Here is a 20,869-nt window from a genome sequence, read left to right as displayed (position 1 = left end):
GAAACAGGTTCCCTCTTCTCCTACTGTAGTCATTACTTCAATATTCCCCTTCTGAATTTCTCTCCTGTGCTGCAACCCAACTCCACTTTTTATCGGAAGGATACGGAACAGAGAGAGCAGTGTTAAAAGCTTACATTTTTAAGCCGGTAAGGTTGGTACTTAAACATATAAATGGAAAACTAGAGTCCTTAAGGTAACAAAGGCTACAAAGGACAGGGACAGCGCATGACCTATTATATCCAGCAATCCATATGGGGACTGAAAACTTTGCAATGATGACAATTAGTGAAGATATGAATCAACTAAAATAGTTGACAGGGACAATTCTTCCATCTTTGAAAATATCTACATCAAATCTGTTTAAATAGATTTTCATCTGCATAATATAACACATTCTGACAAGAACACCACCTCCACCAATGTGGTCAGTGTTGTGCTGTAAAATGTTTAATAACTGAGGGACCCCCTCTCGAGTGCACAAATTTTGTGCACCAGGCTACTAGTATATAATAATCCTATATAATAAAAGCCTAGGTGGCGTCACACCTTTGCACAACGCCCTCACACAATGTTGTCACAAGATGGCTGCCACAAGATGGTCACGCGCACAGTGGAGGGGGGCACGGTGGCCGCTCCGCGCCATGAGGCCTGGGAGTCCTGCAGCTCTGCGCGGCGCAGAGGAGGCCAGTCCTGGCGGAAGAGGCAGGTTGCGGGGGAGGACGGCAGTTGTGGGTGATCGGGCCAGCAGGGGAGGGCAGTTGTGGGCGATCAGGCTGGCAGACAGAAGCGGTTAGGGGCAATCAGGCAGGCAGGTAGGCGAGCGGTTAGGAGCCAGCAGTCCTGGATTGTGAGAGGGATGTCCCAGATTGGAGAGAGTGCAGGCTGGGTTGAGGGACAACCCTGCCACCCCCCCCCAACCTCTGTGCACGAATTTTGTGCACCAGACCTCTAGTATATATACACAAAAGCCTAAGCAACCAAACGACCAAATGACTGGTAGCTATGACACACAATGACCACCAGGGGGCATATGTTCAACATAGGAGCTGCCCACTGGTGGTCAGTGTGCTCCCACAGCCAACCTGCCATGGCTGGCCAACCTCCCACGGTCCCTCCCCGCAGCTGGCCAATGTCCTGCAGTCCCTCCCCCCAGACTGGGCGAGACGGCCTCGATTGCCAGCCAGGCCAAAAGGGACCCCACCCATGCACGAATTCGTGCACCATGCCTCTGGTATCAGATAACCACTGCTTTTTAATTCTGTAAGATAGATTTGTTCATGTCCAAGTAGTTGAAGAACCATGTATAGAAGCTGGAATGTAAAAGTACTTAAGCCAAACTTGTTCACCACAAATTCTTCTGCTATCACTGCTGATAGATATTAGAAAAGAATACAAATTATCCAGAAAAAAAGAAGTGTACACCCGCACCCCTACTTGCAATACCAATGGATGAAAAGTGTGAGAACTTGCCTCTTTCTCAGTGTCTCTAGAGATACATGTCCACTGGTTCTCCTTCACACTGTATGCCCAGAAGTCAGCAAGATCTTGTGTTCCATCCCAGCCACCAAACAAATAAACGGTCTCTATGAAAATTAGAAAAATATGTGTAAAATGATATATTTAAGGACAAAATATAAGTCTAGGCATCCAGACTTACCCAGTTGTCCCTAAAACCATTTAAAAAGGTACATCTACATAAACTTAAAATTTTTAAACTGGTAGCATTCCAAAATATTTCTAGACTAGTGTTTCCTAAACATGAGTATGTGGAAAAGCTGCTGTAGAACCACTATTTTGAGAGATTTATAAAAATACAGACAATGAGGAGGAATTCCCTAAGATTCTGCTTCCATAGGTATTTAGTAGGTAAAAAAGAATCTGTATTTTTAAAGTATCCATGGTGAATCTGATATTCAGCCAGTATAGGAGTTTCTGTGTTAGCCCATGAAAAATTTACATTTACCACCTTCTTAATAATGCAGCTTCAGACTGCAAAGAGAAAAAAGAGAAAGAAAAAAAAATACCAAAGAAATATATAATGTAAAATATAACATAAAGACATCTAGTTATTTCTGGAAAAAAATCACATTAAAACTGTTTTCTCTCTAATGTTAACAACAAAAACAATAATTAGCCGGAAGTTAAAGTTAGATATCTTAAGAATAAAGTGATGCATATGGCCTTGGTATTCCCATGGAAAATTGGGGAAATTTTTCCATATATACTGTGGTAGCTTTTAACTCCTCATAAGTGCACCTTTCAGTCATTTGTAGGTATCTTGAGAATTTGGTATCTTCTAACTCTGAAATATCTATTATATCCATAGACTTTATCCCTGTGACAAAACTGATTTCTTGCTCAGTGAAAAATGAAAATCTTTATACATAACAATGTGTATTATCCCATTCTTTTTATATAATAAGAGTGCCTTTCCTTTCTTCAAATACTTCCCCCCTTTGTAAATAAATGTCTTATGTCTAATGGTTATACAAGCCCAGCAATTATTTTTTATAAATTTAATTAGACATCACAGGAAAACTGTAAAGCCATCTACTCTCTTAACTGACATGCCCTAGTCATATATATGAAGAGACTGCCATCTAAGTTATGCCCCACCATAAAGGGATATAATTCAAAGTGCACTTGGAAATATTGTAATACCGTTTAAGAAGTGTCTTGCCATTCATAGAGTTGGGCTCTCTTCTAAGAGGTTTTTGCCATATTGTCATATAATTTCAAACTCTAAGTGAATTTTCTAAGTGAAACATCCCATTCTATGCCCTAAGAATCTTGGGAAATCAAAACAATACTTCTGGATAAGAATAGACCACTGGAACAGGACTGAGTTCTAGTGCTAACTCACTGAAAGGTCACTTAACCTCACTGGTTATTACTTTTTTTATTTACAAAACTCTCAGTGTTGTGAAGTTCTTCAGATACAAGTTCATGAATACATTCTGAAGGCTGTCAAGTATGAACAGCATTTCTACCTTTAAAACGCACAGAAATAAAAAATACTTGTGCCTGATTCCATGTCTAACTCAGTACCTGGAACACTTTGGCTCTGTACAAATGTGAACTACTATATCAGAACTACAACAATCCATTCCCATTAGTTAAGTAACATTCTGTTTCCGAAATGGCACACAGTAATGCCCAGATACATAGAATTTTACAGGAAAAAAATTAAAGAATTTTGATCTGGCTTAAAAATTATTTGCCAAGGCCTCACTGTAAAGGCATTTAAAACCCTGTTAAAACTCTGAAGCCTAGAGAGGGCGGGGGTATATAACTAAAATAGCAATAGCAATTGACCTTTTGTTTTATAGTGTTTCTGGCACCCTCTGGATAAGGTTATCCTGGTTCATTAACTTTAATAACCCTCCCTCTTGGACTCTGGGTTCTCAATGTTCTTTCGGAAAGCAGGTCTCTTTGTACGCATAAATTCTCACAGCAAAGAAAACCCACATTTACACAACAGCCTCATTGATAGCTGAGCAAAATAAAATCTGGCACAGAGCAAGCATCCCAATGGAATTAATCCAAGATGTCATTCTTGTCCATGAATACTTTGTGGTCCCAGTTGAAGTTTAACAGTAAAATTGAATAAATCAGAGAGAAACAGGACCTTTTGACATACCTGAATGACGCATAACAAAAATTTAATTAAATCATCTAATTATTTAATTCAAATCATTCAGAGATGAGATATTATCTAGAAACAAATGGCAGCAAAAGTATTATTTAATGGATAAATAATATAAGAAACTTTTAAAAAGTATAGAAATAATTGGAGAACTGTAGTGAGAAGTTAAGAAAGTAGAAAAAAACATTATTTGCAACAGGATAGTTTGGTTTACTGAATGTCCATTCTCAAGCTTAAAAATTATACAACAATTCATGTACATCCCTGGGACAGTACAATTGTCCTTAAGCAGCAGCCCTCTCTTTTTATTTTTTCTTAAAGGAGAACAGGCTATAGAAGTTATCCATTTCTCCCAGCACTCAGAGGCATGTCTGATCAATATTTTTTTTAATACTAATCTGAATTGGCAAGGTACATTAGAGAATATTAAAAAAAAAAAAAAGACAAGGGAAGGAACTAAGATGGCAGTTTAGGTAAACACCTATACTCACCGCCTCCCAGAACCACATCAAAATTATAACTAAAATACAGAACCATCATTCAGAACCACCTGAAATCTAGCTGAATGGAAGTCCTACAACTAGAGAAGCAAAGAAGAAAGCACATTGAGACTGGTAGGAGGAGCAGAGACATAGACTGAGCTAGTCCAACACCCACATGCTGCGTTTTTTTAATCGGGAGGGATATCTCCAAGGAAGCGAGAGTCCCAGCTGCTCACCAGACCCCCAGCCTAGGGTTCCAGAGTCCCTATAACTTCAGGCTGTAAAAACCAGTAGGGATTGCGACTGAGTGACATAAAGGCTGCTGGAGACCCAGGTGTTCCTCTTAAAGGGCCCATGCAAGAATTTACATGATCTTGCTTCCTCTGAGCTCCAGTACAGGACAGCAGCTTTAGGGGAATCCAAGTACATATGGGGAGAAATTGGACTGTATGGCATAGGAACAGGAACTTGGGTGCAGCTTTCTCCCACAGGGGTGCTCCCAGGGGTCACTGTTCCTGTGGGACCTCCCCCCATCACAGAGCTGACTAGCAGTCATATCTGAGTTTCCATCAGCTTGGCACACACTGTTCTCTCCACCCTGGTGATTCCCTGAGACCCCACCCAATCCAATTTGCAGCCCCAACCAAGTTGTTTGCAACTGCTTTTCCATATATGGTCTGTCCTGGCTCAGGCTTCAGACATTGCTAAAAACTCTTAAACAAGCAGCAGCTGGCATCACCATGCCCCAAACCAATTAATAAAAAGTCCAAGACCCGGCACGAACACCAGGACGCCTTGCTTCATAGCTGGGCCTCACCCAGGCACTTCTAAGCCCAATACAAGTAGTAGCCATCTGCAGATGTCACTGTAGCTCCTGCTAGTGGCCTTAGGCAGTGCCTGACTTTGCACCTCCTGGGAGGCCTCAGAGTCAGTGCACCCGATGGACAGCTTCAGACCATACCATATTACAACTCTATGCATCCACAAGCAACAGGGGCAGACTCAGTGAGCACCAAAGCCCAAATGAAGCAAATCCTGCTCCAAGGTGTGTCTCCTGCACAGCAAGCAGCTCTTTTATTGTAGACACAGCTGGTCCTCACAGCCAATTCCTCCTAGCGACACCAATGGCAATCAAGGCTCAACTACAAGACTGTACACACAGCCCACACAGGGGCACACCTAGAGTGCCCAGCTCAGGTGACTGGGGAGACTGAGCCACTGGGCCCTACAGAACCCCTAATACAAAGGCCACTCTACCAATTCCAGGAGACATAACAGCTCTACCTAATACATAGAAATAAACACAGGGAAGCAGCCAAAATGCAGAGACATGTTAAAAATGAAAGAAATGAAAGCAAGCAAAATACTGGATATAGAGTTCAAAACAATGGTTATAAGATTAGTCAAGAATCTTAATGAGAGCTTCAAGGATCTTAATGAGAGCTTCAGGGGACTTAATGAGAGCATCAAGGGTTTTAGTGAGACTTTCGAGGATCTTAGTGAGAATGTTAAAAACATGAAAAAGGACCAGTCAGAAATTAAGCATACACTAACTGAAATAAAGAATAATTTACAGGGAATCAACAGTATAATAGAGGATTCCAAGAATTAAATCAACAATTTGGAATATGAGAAAGCAAAAAACACCCAATCAGAAGAACAAAATGAAATAGAAAATAACCCTAAAACATGAAGATAGTAAGGAGCCTCTGGGACAACTTCAAGCATACCAATATTTACATTATGGGGTTGGAGACGAGAGAAAGCAAGATATTGAAAAGCTATTTAAAGAAATAATGACAGAAAACTTCCCCTACCTGGTGAAAGAAATAGACGAGGAAGCCCAGAGAGTCCCAAACAAGAGGAACCCAAAGAGGCCCAGGCATCATAATTAAAATGCCAAGGGTTAAAGACAAAGAGAGAACCTTAAAAGCAACAAGAGAAAAGCAGTTAGTTACCTACAAGGGAGAGCCCATACGACTGTCAGCTGATTTCTCAACAGAAACATTGCAGGCCAGAAGGGAGTGGCAAGAAATATTCAAAATAATGAAAAGCAAGGACCTACAACCAAGGTACTCTACTGAGCAAAGCTATCATTTAGAATTGAAGAATACAGGGAATCGACAGTAGAGTAGAGGATTCCAAGAATTAAATCAACAATAAAGTGCTTTCCAAACAAAACAAAAAAAATAAAGGAGTTTATCACCACCAAATCAGTATTATATGAAATGTTAAAGGGTCTTCTTTAGGAAGAAAAAAATAAAATATATGAATAAAATAGCAATAAATACATATCTATCAGCAGTTGAATCTAAGAAACAAAATAAACAAACAAGCACTATAATAGACAAAACAAACTAATGAATCAGAGGCATGGAAACATGGAACAGACTAATGAATCTCAGAGGGAAGGAGATAGGGGTGGGGGAGAGAGGCGAGAAGAGATTAACCAAAGATCTTATATGCATATATGTATTACCTATGGACACAGACAATAGGGTGGTGAAGGCCTGAGATAAGGTGGGAACCAGGTGGAAGGGAGCAATGGGGGAAAAAAGAGGGACATCTCTAATACTCTCAACAGTAAAGATTTTTAAAAAAAGAGTCCCTATCCTCCAGGAGCTTACACTCAAATCAACAATATAAAATAAGTATATAGCCCTGGCTGGTGTGGCTCAGTTGACTGAGCGTCATCCAATGCACTGAAAGGTTGCCAGTTCAATTCCTGGTCAGGGAGCATACCCAGGTTGCTCGTTCAATCCCCAATTGAGGCAAGTAGGGGAGGCAACCAATCAATGTTTCCCTCTCATATCAATGTTTATCTTGTTCCCTCTCCCCCTCTCTGTCGCTGTAAAAAAAAAAAAAATCAATAAAAACGTATTTTTAAAACAAGTACATAAATCATCATGATTGCAGGGTAGATAAGTGCCATCAGAAAAGTTTCATGGTAACACTGGTATTTGCATCACAAGGTGGCTTTGTTGACAGAATGGGGGACAAAAGAGAGGACATTTCAGCAGAGTAAAAAATAAAGGTACAGAGACAGAAAAACACAAAAAGTGTTTTAAAAGACATGGACTCTTAAGTCAGACAGGTCTTAAACAGATTTGTAGCTGTGTGATCCCCACCAAGTTCCTTAACCACTGGTTTCCTCATCTATAAAGTGGCATCCAGTCCCTATCTCGTAAAGCAACTGTGAGACTTAACTAATGAATGCAAAGTGGTAAAAACTGTGTAATGAATAAGTGCACTGTTCAATTTAAAAGAAGAACACAGAAGGTAATGAGGTTAAAAAGACAGGCAGTGGCCAGAACATGGAAGGGTTTAAATGAAAATATAGAAACAAACTAAGAACTTGATGCCATAGACTTTGGAGTAGCTACAGAAGATTTTAGGCAGATTTATCATGGTCAGATCACAACTTGCAGCATATGGGACTGACTGAAAATGAGGAGCCAATGAAAGAAAGGAATTGGATTTAAACTGACCAATAATAGCATATGTTCAAAATTTTAAACCAATTTCATTCTAAGAGACTATAAATGATTCAATCATCAACCAATCAATAAATCTCTCATTACTTAGGCCATAAAACTAAAATTCAACCATATTCTTTGGTACAGGTCTTTTAGGTAGCAGTACTGAATAAACCCTACAGCTACCTAGTGCCAGGAGTACTAGTCTACGTTATCTTATGTACACTAAAAATACAGTAGAGATGTTAACACATCAGTGTCTTCACACCATTTTCACAAAGAAGCAGGCTTTTTATTTTAAGAACCCGAATGCAATTATCTATCTTATTCTGATTTTTAATGGTAAAACAGACTGTGCTGATTGCATTATCCTCCACAAGATGGCACACCATTTTTGTAGTTAAATTCATTTTTCCTGTTTGAAACAGTACAGAATACATACACTATGGCACTAACACAGCATGAGCCCAATATTAGATAAAATTCTTGTGTCAAACAAAAGTAGGAGAAGTGTTAACAGGCTAGTGAAGGAGGTTATCTTAATTCTTAGTTTAATATAGACACTGAGAGGGGGGAAAAATAAAGTGGAAAATGCAGTTTTAAGAAATGCAAATTATATTTAAGATAAAAATGAAACACTGTCAGAATATTTAGTTTAAAAGTTTAATCCTTTTAAAAATGCAATTAGGATGGACATGAGGAAATTTGAAGAGAGCAATAAAAAAGAAGGGGAAAGATGTTCTATAAGCTTCAGCCATTTCCTTGAACTCACAGGACCCAGCAGATTATCAACTGGATTCATCCACCTCCCCTTTTAAAACAAAGTTATGATTTAAAAACTATCTAGATGACACTGATCTTTTTAGCGAATTCAACACAGTTATTTTCCCAGCTAAAAGGTTGTATTTTCTGCCTATGACAGTAAACATTGTATTCTTAATTAGGCTATATTTCAGAACTCCTTTGTGATAACAGTATATATGTAGCTACAGATCTATAGCCTTATGAATATATTTGTAATTCACAACAAAAACCCATGTTCACCTACTTCCTTCAAAGGTTTCTTTAAGGAACATTAGGAAAACCAATTATGTGGCCCTGTGTGTAAAAAAAAAGGCACTTGTATAGAATTAATATAGAATAGTCAAAGGTGCAGCTTTCCATAGAAGGGCTCTTCCAAGTGACAAGAATCACCCCCTCAAACTTCTTTTATAGATATCAAATACTGGGGTTTTGCCTGGGTCTTACTATCTATTCTGATTGAGAGAGGGAAAAAGGCAGGCATTATAGGTTCTCAAAATTTAGTGCAAGTTACATAACAAAGAAACTTCCTGGTAGAATGAACATTTAAATTTTCATCTGAACAGACTTGAACCCTGAAACAAAATAGACATGCCTTTTCTCTCTTTTTATTCACCTCATTTCCTCAGAGTTGAAACCCAATTCAGAGTTGAAGCATCTAATAAGTGGAGAGGTACAGGTACAGAGATTATAATAAAAGAAACTGACATATACATCCAGTAGTACAAAATACTAGATTCCTTCTCTACCATGGTATAAATGATAGAATTCACTTAGGAAGAAAGGAAGGTTTGAAAATTAAATAGTAACATTTATGTCATTATGTACCTTTTTATTTTTTTTCTTCATCATCATGTACTTTTTAAAATGGTAACTCTAGTCCTAGAGCTGCAGCAAAATGGGAAAAAAAACTATATACTAAAAAAGAAATAAAATTTAGGTACTATTAAGTATTTAATACTTAAGAAAACAAGATATATGAAATGCTGTGAAGCCACTTTAAAAAGATGTAATGAACTTTACGAAGTTTTACTCTAGTGAAGGTGTTCTTAATTTTTTGAGTCAAAAGTCCCTTTGATGATCAGAATTCATGGATTCTCTTCCCAGAAAAATATACATACAAACAAAATTTGTATATAACTTCAACAGATTAAGAGCCTTCATTCTGGAAACCTTCGGAATGCATACTTAAAATAACTGGGCTTCTCTACACTCTATTTTACTCCTTAGGTACCAACTTCATAAAGATGAAACTTCCAGGTTCTTCAGACTCTACTTGGGAAAATCATTCTTCATTACTAACCCTACCTACACATTATCAACAAAATTACTAAATGGGGTTTAATATTTTTTTTCTAAAAATCTTAAAAGTATTATGGCTTCCCTTACTTTCTAAAATTAGACAACATATATAAAAGATGAGACAAATATGCCAAAATAATACTGGGTGAGTTATTCTCACCTCCCCCCCCAAAAAAAAACTGCTTTTCAAGTTATTTTAAATTGTTTTTCAAAATTTTTAGTTATTTAAAAGTATTTCCACTGTGAGATTCTGTCAAAAACCACAGGACTAATCAGTATATTCTGCATATTAATATGCTGCATACAAATTACATAAATAACACATACTTTACATATAAAGTACATTATTTCTTATAATTCTCAGTATAGCTTAATTTATTATACCTATTTTTATCAAAATTATTATAACTCATTCAAGATCAAACAAAAAGTCAGTGGTAAAGTCAGGAGGATTCAAACCCAGATATGTCTAACACACACACACACACACACACACACACACACACACACACACACACGCCTTTCCTACAAACTCAATCCCCAAACACTATATTTGGTTGTTAAACAAGTAAGACTGGAATAGAAAAGGTTCTTTTAAATATTTACAAAAAATACAATCATTTTAAAGATGATTAAGATCAACCTGATTAAGCCCTGGCTGGTTTGGCTCAGTGGATAGAGTGTCAGCCTATGGACTGAAGGGTGCCTGGTTGGAGGCAAGAACATGTACCTCGGTTGCAGGCTCGATCCCTGGCCCTGGTGCGGAAGACAACCAACTGATGTGTTCTGTGTGTCTTTCCCCCTCCCTTTCACTCTCCCTAAAAATCAATGGAAAATATCCTTACGTGAGGATTAACAAAAAAGAAAACACTAAAATACTAATAGGATACAGAATGGTGACAGAAAAGAATATAGACAGCAATGGTTAGCTGAAGGAAAAGACTGGGAATGCCAAGATATAAAAGTTACTGGATTTTTCAATAGTATTATTATTTTTTACTTTTGTTTTTTCTTGATCATAACAGATTCCTGGATTACCCAGACTCAGAACCAGACACCTGTTTAAACCTAACCTAAACCATAATTGCAGTCTTGTGAAAGTTCAAAAATCTTTCTCTGACCTGTCCTAGGGCATCTTTCCTTACATTTCTCTCTGCTTCCAGACAACTGAATTCTCAGAAACTGCACTCCTGCCCCACCTCACGCTAGACCCCAAACCTAATTGCACCACCAGTTCCTCCTCCTCAATCCACCGAATCACGCCCCCACCCACCCACACACACACACTCCCAACTCAATTTTATTAGAGAAAACTTTTAAGATTTTGGTGACAGAAGACTCATGTTACAAAGTGTGCATTCTGCCATTTGCTGGCTCCACTACCATTTAGCTCTACGTTTTTCCTTGTCCCCTTTCTCTGGTCTTAAAAGTTCTCATTGTACTGCAAAGAATAGTTCCTTCTATAATAGTTCTCCTAGGCATTTTAGGTTGTACCCCATGCATCTTCACAAATAATAATTCCTTTCTAAAAGGAATGCTGGTGAATAAAATTTTCTGCAACTGCATTTTAAAGTAGAAAATTTTAAACCACTAGGTAACTACCACTCAGACATAACAAAGGTATTATAAGTTCCATTATATTTTCAAAAGAGTTTGAAAAAAATCTACTGGAGACAATTTAAACACAAATTTTCATCAAGTATTTAATTGTTCTAGATTAAAAAACATTTGTACATAAATCTGATTCTTTAAGAAATAAGCATATGTATATTTACTGGACTCTCGGGTAGAAAAAAAGATGCCTAGATGCCTAAGATTCTACAACTGAGTCAAACCTATTTCTGTGGGAGGAAGAAGAGGGGCCAAGATCAGGAAAAAAAACTCCCTAGGCCTTGAAATGAACCTTTTCCAAAGAGACCTAATAATACTGCTAAACAAGTTCACAGGTTACTATATGAATTTAGCAGTTAATTTTAAATAAAATATATTTTCTCATCTTGTTATTTACAAAATATTTGTGAATATACATTAATGCCTAGATTATCTGCATTGAAATAATTTTTACTCTTAATTATTTTATGTCAACAAAAATAACTTATTTATTCCTAAAGTACTATGAGTGAATGAATATTGGCACTCTATGTAGTAAAGAGTTCTAAAATCAGATAATAAAGTCAAATTAAACTAAATTTTTGGTATTATTTGCTTTTCAATATGGTAATTTGAAACTTATTATAATTTTAGCATTAACCTCTAAATATGATGGTATTTAAGCTGTCCTAGCCTATAGTAACCTAAGAAAAAATTTCCATACCAAATTATAGAAAATTTAAGAGGAAGCAAAAAAGAATAAAGTAAATGATTCATAGGCTTGTGAACAGTGTTTGGCAATTAATGGATCCAACAATACTTAATTAGTCCAACAAGACTAATTTGATAGTCTCTCCCTCTAAAATATATCTTAAGTGTCTCCTTCATTACTATAATTCCCAGAGTATGACATTAAATTATAAATGCACTTAAAATCCAGAAATACATCAAAGTTTACTATGAAAATCAAATACAAATACAAGCCCCCCCAACACACACACAGCTATAAAAGGCTACACATTACATTTCTTTTAGGTTATTTAATTTCATTTGTTCAGCAGCCTCTCCTCTCATGGGTTACTACCTAGTTTAGATTATACCTGTGGCTAATGCCTATTTTCTTTGCTCCTTGGTATGGGCATTAACATTTAACCTTTGGAATGAATGGAAAGTAAACTCATGTTTACCTGATATTTAAAAATGCATAAATTTATTTTAAAATTTGCTTTCCACTGCAAGTATCCCTCACCTGTTTGAACATCAATAACCATCTGATGGCCTCCTCTCATTCCTGGTCGGTTATCTTCTCCATCACCTGAAGTAGAAATAATATTTCCTTTTAAAGGAAAAACAAAGAACAACCGCAAACCCAAATAACTTTATTCATAAGCATGTAATGACTAGTGAAAATAACACACACTTATTCTTTTAATAGTAAGTAAAAAAGATTCAAAAGAAATAATATGACACATAGGTATGTTTATAATAATTATCTTGCTCTTTTTTCCAATTGCTTTCAGGCTATTATTGCAATTGGAAGCTATTTCCAATGTATTTATGGCCAATGTCATAAGTCAGCAATAATATAGGATATTCCACAAAAACCTCAGACAAGAAAACTCTAAACTCTGAAGTGACAAAGTGAAGTGGGAGACAATTACAGAATTACTAGTAGATATCAGGTCTATAATCCAGGCACAGCTTATAAACAGAATGAGCAGTTTTAAAGTTCACAAAGCTACTGAAAATTAAGATTTTTATCAAGTTTTATACTCTTGATAATTTTCTTATTGTGTTAACTTTGTGCCAGTATTTCAGAAAATAGTTCCTACATAAAAGACCACCAATTTTATATGAGCACTGATTGAGAATACTAAGATTTGCTTTTCTTTTATTGTTATTTCCATTACAAAGCTTAATAAGTATGTTTAAATATAATCAGTGAAACTTTTAAACTTCTGTAGGAGAAAACCAGTGCTAAACTTATATCTAATCTTACTTTATGCAAAATTTTATATAAATGAAGATATAACTTCATTGCAATGGTTCAGTAGGTTACAGGATTCTAATATCTTACTTGATATATAAACCAGAGAACACAAAGTTTTCTTTATAACTCTCATATTAATGGAAATATATTACTTTGGCTAATAACTTTCCTTGTATTAGCTTCTGCCTATGTAAAATAGGAAACATGCAATTTTTTACTAATTTCACAGGGAGACTATGAAAAAGACTAAAATATCATTTGCAACGGCATGGATGGACCTGGAGAGCATTATGCTAAGCGAAATAAGCCAGTCAGAGAAAGATAAATATCACATGATCTCACTCATTTGTGGAATATAATGAAGAACAAAAACAGATCCAGAGACAGAGAAGCATTGATAAGACTGTCAAACCTCAGAGGGAAGGTAGGGGAGGGTGGGGGTAAGGGCATGAGTGGGAGGATGGGGGGCAAAAAAGGGATAAGAACACATATGTAATACCTTAATCAATAAAGAAAATTAAAAAAAAAAGAATGTTGCCAAAGAAGGAGACATATATGTAATACTTCAAACAATAAAAAATTAAAAAATAATAAAAACAATTAAAGAAGAATTAAGTAAATTTTAAAAAATGCATTTCTCTGTTTTTCTTATAGTTATATCTGAACATATATCTAAGTGGCCAATGCAATGTGATATTAGTGGAAATTAATTACTGGAGAATTCTAAAGAAAGGGGTGCTTCTCTCCCTTCTGCTACTTGTAATGTAGATACAATAGTACAGCTGTGAGAATAAATATTTCACCTTAGTGAAGACAAAGGGGAAATGTGGAAGTAGTTGTATTGTCTTAATTTACCATCTTTTGGGTATTTTTTTTACATGAGACAGAATTAAAATTCTACCTTGTTTAACCTTTTATTTCAGTGTATGGAAAGACAAAATGAATTCTAACTTACACTGACAAAAGAATAAAAATAAATAAAATGTCAGTTCTTATATAAAAAATAAAATGCAAAACTGAAGTTTTTCATTACTATGATACTCAAGAGCTAATCATTCAAAAGTTCTCTGCAAATTCTTTCTCCTTTCTAATAGTTAGGTTTAGATTTTGCAGCTCATTATCATTGAAGTTTTGTCCTTTTCTTTTTTCACCCAGTCAGTAATGCCACTTGAAAGAACAGATTAAGAAAACATTGAAATAAATTTATTGTATGTTTGTACTTTATATATTTAATACATTAGTTTTCAAATACGCAATTATGTTTGCTGTAACATCTGCTTCTTTGAATAAAATTACCTCATATAAAACTGATAAAAATAGGAGAATACTCCTATAATGCAGAAATTATGGGTGCTCATAGCAATTTTCTCCAGTATATTAATGTTTAACACTATCAGAAGAAAGTTTTCTCATAGTTAAAGAGAAGACCTTAGCAATCAATAAATGATGATCATAGGGAAAAGCTGAATATCTATGGAACTGCCTTCCTTCTTTTTTAAAAAATATATTTTTATTGATTTCAGAGAAGGGAGAAGGAGAGATAGAAACATCAAAGATGACAGAGAATCACTGATTGGCTGCCTCCTGCACACCCCCTACTGGGGTTCGAGCCTCCAACCCAGGCATGTGCCCTGACCAGGAATCAAATCATGACCTCCTGGTTCATAGTTGACACTCTACCATTGAGCAACATCAACCAGACACAACTGCCTTCCTTTAATGCAAGTAGTTGCATTAGAGAATTGCTACACTTTCTACTATATTAACCATCTGGAAGAGTAATGAGTGCAGATGGGGTGACAATAACTTCCTCCACCTGAAAAAATAGGTTAATGAAGAAGACTACACCCTGAATCAGATTTCAAGTTTTGATTAAAACAGTCTTTATTAGAAACAAATGCTCTCTAGGTTCTACAGTTATAAGGAGAAAGCATGAGCCCCAGGATTTAAGGCGCCAAACTCATTTTGATGCTCAATATAAGTGCCCGCAAAGATTTAACTATACTAATATTATTTATTTTTATTAGGATTACTACTCTCATTTTTATTAGTATCTGGTTATAAAGTTCCATAGATCTAGAATGGTATGACCCATTTCCATTTTTCTCATAAGCCCTATTAGCTTTAGTGAGCAATTTTACAGAACTTAAGGTTTTTCAGAAACATGTTTGGCATTACAACACAATGGTCTATAATTTTAGTGTCTCTATAAAAGTAATTTATGATGGTATTCTATGTAAAAACTGCCCAATCTTCTGTTATAGCAGTAAAACAAAAAGATTTAAAAGAAAAATTTAATATAATAAACTAAGTCTGCCACCTACTTAAGGAACCTACATCTTCTTTTATTATTATTTTTTAAATTAATTTCTTTTTTTATTGTTTAAAGTATTACATATATTTCCTCCCCCCCCCCGGACAAGCCTCCACCGCCCCAGTGTCCAGGTCCTGATTGGAGCCTTGAATGTTCTTTTTGAACTGCCAGTTCATTTACAAAATACTTTTTACTCTGCCTGGAATTCTTGTCAGTGTATTAGTAAATCAGTTCTGATTGTTCCCACCGTCTTCTTTTAAACCCTGCTTTTCATTAACAGAGCACTTTGAAACTTGAGCTACCTAGGGAAAAAATGAAATCAAGACATTACAGCAAAAGCACCCACACCTAGAAGATAGGGCTAACCTTTGGTGCTTTTTGGAATGATCTGACTCCATCGTGGCTTATATTCCTGTTGACTGATGTACTGATTGAACAATCCATCTGTAATAGCAAAGAATGAGAGAGAATTACAACTTAACCAGCTTACACTTTTTATTACAGCAAAAAAGACAAAAATGTAGAAGCCTACATTAAGGGAAATTATTAATATATCATTATTAGCACATTTTCATAAAATATATCACTGCAGTTTTCATGCTACCTCAAATATAAAAAGTATTGGTTGAGCCCTAACCGGTTTGGCTCAGTGGATAGAGGGTCAGCCTGTGGACTGAAGGGTCCCAGGTTCGATTCCGGTCAAGGGCATGTACCTTGGTTTTAGTTGCGGGCACATCCCCAGTTGGGGTTATGCAGGAGGCAGCTGATTGATGTTTCTCTCTCATCGATGTTTCTAGCTCTCTGACCCTCTCCCTTCCTCTCTGTAAAAAGTCAAATAAAATATATATTTTTTAAAAATCAATAAAATATATATATTTTTTAAAAAGTATTGGTTGACAAAACCATGTAAAGAAATTGTCTTGAAGGCAGTTCATATTAAACTTACTATGCTTTCCCATTTTGTCACTACTATACAAGAAAACGAGAAGAAAATGGAAGCTCCAACTACTTTGGTTTAGGCCCTATATCTTCAGGAGAAAAACAAAACAAAACACTATTCCGTTGTGAAAATTCCATTTGTATAGTTTTCTTTGAGTATAAAACTACATAGAGATCAAAGTACCCATAATAGTTATTAATATGTTTATTGAATACTTAATAAAATTAGAATTCATGCTATCTTACATACCTGATTTAATTCTAAAAACAACCTTATGAGCAAGTCATTATCATCTCCATTTTACAGATGGGGAAATGGAGAAATTAAGAAATTTAACCAAAAGCACATCTTCTAACCTAGATCACATATGAATAAATTCTTAATTTACTTCTTAAGAGAAATTGTTACACTAGTTACTATAATGGTCATGGAGATTGAACTCCCCACATAAATATATCCTACCCCAAATAATTATCAATCCCTAATCCCATGCCTCTCAACAAAGATTAAGAAAGATATGGAACACAATACTAGCACTGAACCCTGAGGATTTTTTGAGGGGACTTCTAGGAAATGTTCCCTACACCTAAATAGACGTACAGAGAAGAAAAATCTATTTTTTTTTTCTTCTAAAAATTTTCATATCTGTATGCAATGTACACAATTGCTACAGCCAATCTGTAGAGGTATGAAAATGAAGTCAGTTCTGATGATAATAATAAAGCAGACAGAGATAAAGAAACTGGATCACTGAATCAAACAACCATGAAACTTCCTATGGACTTCCAATTATATGATATAATAACAGTTCCTTACTTTTTAAACTACGATTTTCCTTTACAGGAGCCCAAATAGGTTATAATTTATAAAGTTACCTTTACGATAAATTCTTTCATTTGACTCTGATTTCAATCTGAATAAAGATTTTCCCTTTTGCTTAGTCACTGAGAGCAAATACTTTCCCAAAGAACTTACAAGTAAAACTGTCTGTTCTCCATGATTTGTATACTCGCAAGGACTGTGTAATATACAGAAATCTCCCTAATTTCTTTTTCTGGCTAATCATGAAGCTGAATTGTAACCACACCATTACACTTTCAAGTCTTTCCAGATGGCTTTAATGGAAACTTCCATATATATACACTCAATTTTTTCTTTTTCTTTGCCTTTTGGACTTTTCAAAATTCCTTAAAAAAGAAGCTCAAATATTCTTTCTTTCTTTTAAAATTAGTACTCATAAATTAGCATTTATATTTTGTCAAAGTAAGAGGAACAAGTAGATTCACAATTTATTTTAGTGAGAAAGTTTCTATAATATAATTTACTCCCCATAGGCTTTTCTGATAATTCTTGCCCCATTGAGCCTATTTTAACCAATTCTCTTCCCTTATTACCAGAGCTGGATATCCTTTTTTCAGATAAAATGTTGTGGAACTCTTAATAATAGTAAAGATAAGATTATAGTAAAAATATTAATTGTAAATTTAAAATTATATGGAAATAAAACACAGTAATTAAATTTTTTTCAGTTTTGAGAAAGGTACATAAAAGTTAAATACTCTGTCATCCAGGAAGGGGGACTGGATAAAAGAAGGTGAAGGGGTTAGCCAAAGAACATATATGCATACCCATGGACATAGACAATAGTACACAGACAATAGCGTGATGATGGCCAGAGGAGGTTTGGGGGAGAAGCTGGGTGGAAGGGGACAAAGTAGGGAAAAATAGGGACATCTGTAATAGTGTCAACAATAAAAAAAATTTTAAATACTCCTTTTAAACAGAGAAAATAAAATTATTCAATAAAGACAATGATTTTAAAATATACACTAATTCTATAATAGCTAATGAGGAGAGAGAAAAAGTAAAAGATGGGAATATAAAGAAATGAGTAGAAAAACTGAGGGAGATAAGCAAATTGCACACATGAAAAATACAAAGCAAAAAATAAAGAAATGTATAAAAGTAATAAATTTCACATTATTTAAAAGTAACCAATTACCATATTACTTATCTCCCATAATAGTTACACAACTTTAGATAAGTCAATTAAGTTCTTTATCTGAAAAAAAAAATGGTGTTTAAGAGTTGGATAGAGCCAGAAGTTCCTTCCAAATGCAAGCATGTTAGAACTTTACCATTGTTAGAACCAATATACACTGAGTGGCCAGATTATTATGACCGGCCAGATTATTATGACCACCCCATCAGTACTTCGTTGGGCCACCTTTTGCCTTCAATACTGCAGCGATTCTTCTTGGCATTGATTCCACGAGATGTTGAAAGGTGATGCGAGGAATCTGACACCATGCCTGATGAATAGCACTGTCCAGTTCTGTGAGATTTGATGGTTGTGGAACCAGCTGCCTGATGGCTCTTTTAACTTCGTCCCACAAATGCTCAATTGGATTGAGATCTGGTGATTGTGGTGGCCACCTAAGCAAGGTAAAGTCTCCCTCATGTTCTTGAAACCACTCCTGGACAATACGAGCACCGTGGCATGGCGCACTGTCTTGTTGGAAGAAACCATCTCCACTGGAATACGCCATCAACATGATAGGATGAACTTGATCAGCAACGATACTTAGGTATGTTGTGCTATTCAGACATTTATAATGATCTGGCCCTCTAGCAACTTCAGCAAGAAATTATAGCTAATTTGCCTACAAATGTCAGGTGGTCATAATAATCTGGCCACTCAGTGTACTTATTGAAACTATGTGTGCCTGGCTGGTTCTACCTTATGTTCATCTTAGGCAAGTCTCTATCTCCTTTTTCCCCCTTATGCCTTCTATGACTACTCTGAGAGAGAAATCACAATCCCACTGAGGAAAATTCTGCAAATTCTCCATAAGGAGTGACCACAGAAACAGCTCTCATCAGATGAAGGACCCCATCTCCAATCTTAAGTCATTCTGGACACTGCAGGTAAAATTCAATTCTCTAATTGCTTTTTCAAACAATCTTAGCCTCACTCTTAATGACTTGAAAAGCTTACAAATACTCTACCCATCAAAATCTTCATTCTATTTTTCTCCTATCAAAGACAACTGTCCTAAGAAAATACTGTCAGTATTTTCAAAGTAAAAAAAAGCAAACTCTCAAACATTATGTAACTTTTATAAAATAATTTTTTAAATATACACACAACTCACAGATGGCAAAAATTCAACATTGACATACATCAAAAAGTTAAAAGTGATTTTGTTTGACAAGATTAGGGTGATTTTTGACTTAGGGGTTTCTTCTTTGTACTTTTAAGTTACCCCAATTTTTTGTATCAAACACTATAATTACCAGAAGGAAAGCCACAAAACAACCAGATATATGGAACTATTTTCTGAACCTTAGGAAAACTTTGTAACATAGTTATTACCAATATAAGTCATTTCACATCTTTTGTACCCCTGAAATGCCTATTCTTGCCAGCTCACTAGACACAGCTATGTTTCTACAAGCATTGCTTTGTACACTGACATGAGCTTTTTTGATTGTTTTAATCCTCACCAAAAGATATGTTTTTATTGAGTTTTTAGAGAGGGTTGGAGAGGAAGATAGTCAGAGAGAGAGAGAGAGAAAGAGAGAGAGAGATATCAATTGGTTGCTTCTGGTACACAGCCCGACAGGGGATTAAACTCACAACCTAGTTACATGCCCTGACCAGGAATGGAACCCAAAACCTTTTGGTACATGGGACGACACTCCAACCAAGCCACAGGGCCAGGGGATATTAGCTTGTTTAAACAAGGATAAAGTATATGCCCAAATATGCCCAAAGGATTTACAATCAGGATTGCAGAAGATATTACTTTTAAAATTTATAATATTAAGTACCCCAAACAGAAAACATTAGAAATTATGATCTTACTCTAAGTCAATAAAATTAATCTTCTTCTGAATAATAATAGTTAATAGTGTATAACCAGAAATGCTCAGTATATTAAATGCTTAGAACAGAAAAAAAGGCAGGGGGTGGGAAAGTTTCCTAGCCACATGGTTGTCATTTCCTCTAAGTCATCTTAATGTTACTAAGTTCCTTACATTTAAACAATCTACTCATAAAAGTCCTCCTTTCAATAAAGCACATTCCTAGTACATAATGGCACCCTGACAAGTCATACCAATCCACACAAAATAGTCACGCAAACATTTAAAAATATTGTTTTGAAAACTTTTTAATTTGCCTCCCTCTTTCCCTAACAAATCCCTTTTGTCTTCACTAAAGTCACACAATTTTCTTTGCTATCTCTTACTCTTCTGTGCAGATGATTAGAAAACTTGAAGAAAATTATGTAGATACTAGAGGCCCGGTGCATGAAAATTCATGC

The 20,869-nt window shown here is 35.7% G+C and overlaps 1 protein-coding gene across 16 annotated transcripts in view; it reads right to left on the bottom strand.

Moving 5' to 3' along the window:
* The window catches only part of MKLN1 (muskelin 1, intracellular mediator containing kelch motifs), a 309,377-nt gene that overhangs the window by 68,341 nt on the left and 220,167 nt on the right, over positions 1-20,869 (bottom strand). For all 16 annotated transcript variants that reach the window (XR_001362873.1, XM_014542908.1, XM_014542906.1 and 13 more), the window contains 3 exons: positions 15,968-16,045; positions 12,547-12,612; positions 1,471-1,583 (listed from right to left, as the gene is read on the bottom strand). Coding sequence is in view for 15 of the 16 variants with exons in the window: in XM_014542908.1 (XP_014398394.1) it covers positions 1,471-1,583; positions 12,547-12,612; positions 15,968-16,045 (257 nt within the window). In the remaining variant the exon portion in view is untranslated. The remainder of the gene's footprint in view (positions 1-1,470; positions 1,584-12,546; positions 12,613-15,967; positions 16,046-20,869) is intronic.

The sequence above is a fragment of the Myotis brandtii genome, unplaced genomic scaffold, assembly GCF_000412655.1.
Source record: "Myotis brandtii unplaced genomic scaffold, ASM41265v1 scaffold1086, whole genome shotgun sequence".
Classification (NCBI taxonomy): Eukaryota; Metazoa; Chordata; class Mammalia; order Chiroptera; family Vespertilionidae; genus Myotis; species Myotis brandtii.
Note: the sequence above shows the minus strand (reverse complement) of the source record. Positions and strands in the feature narration are given on the sequence as shown.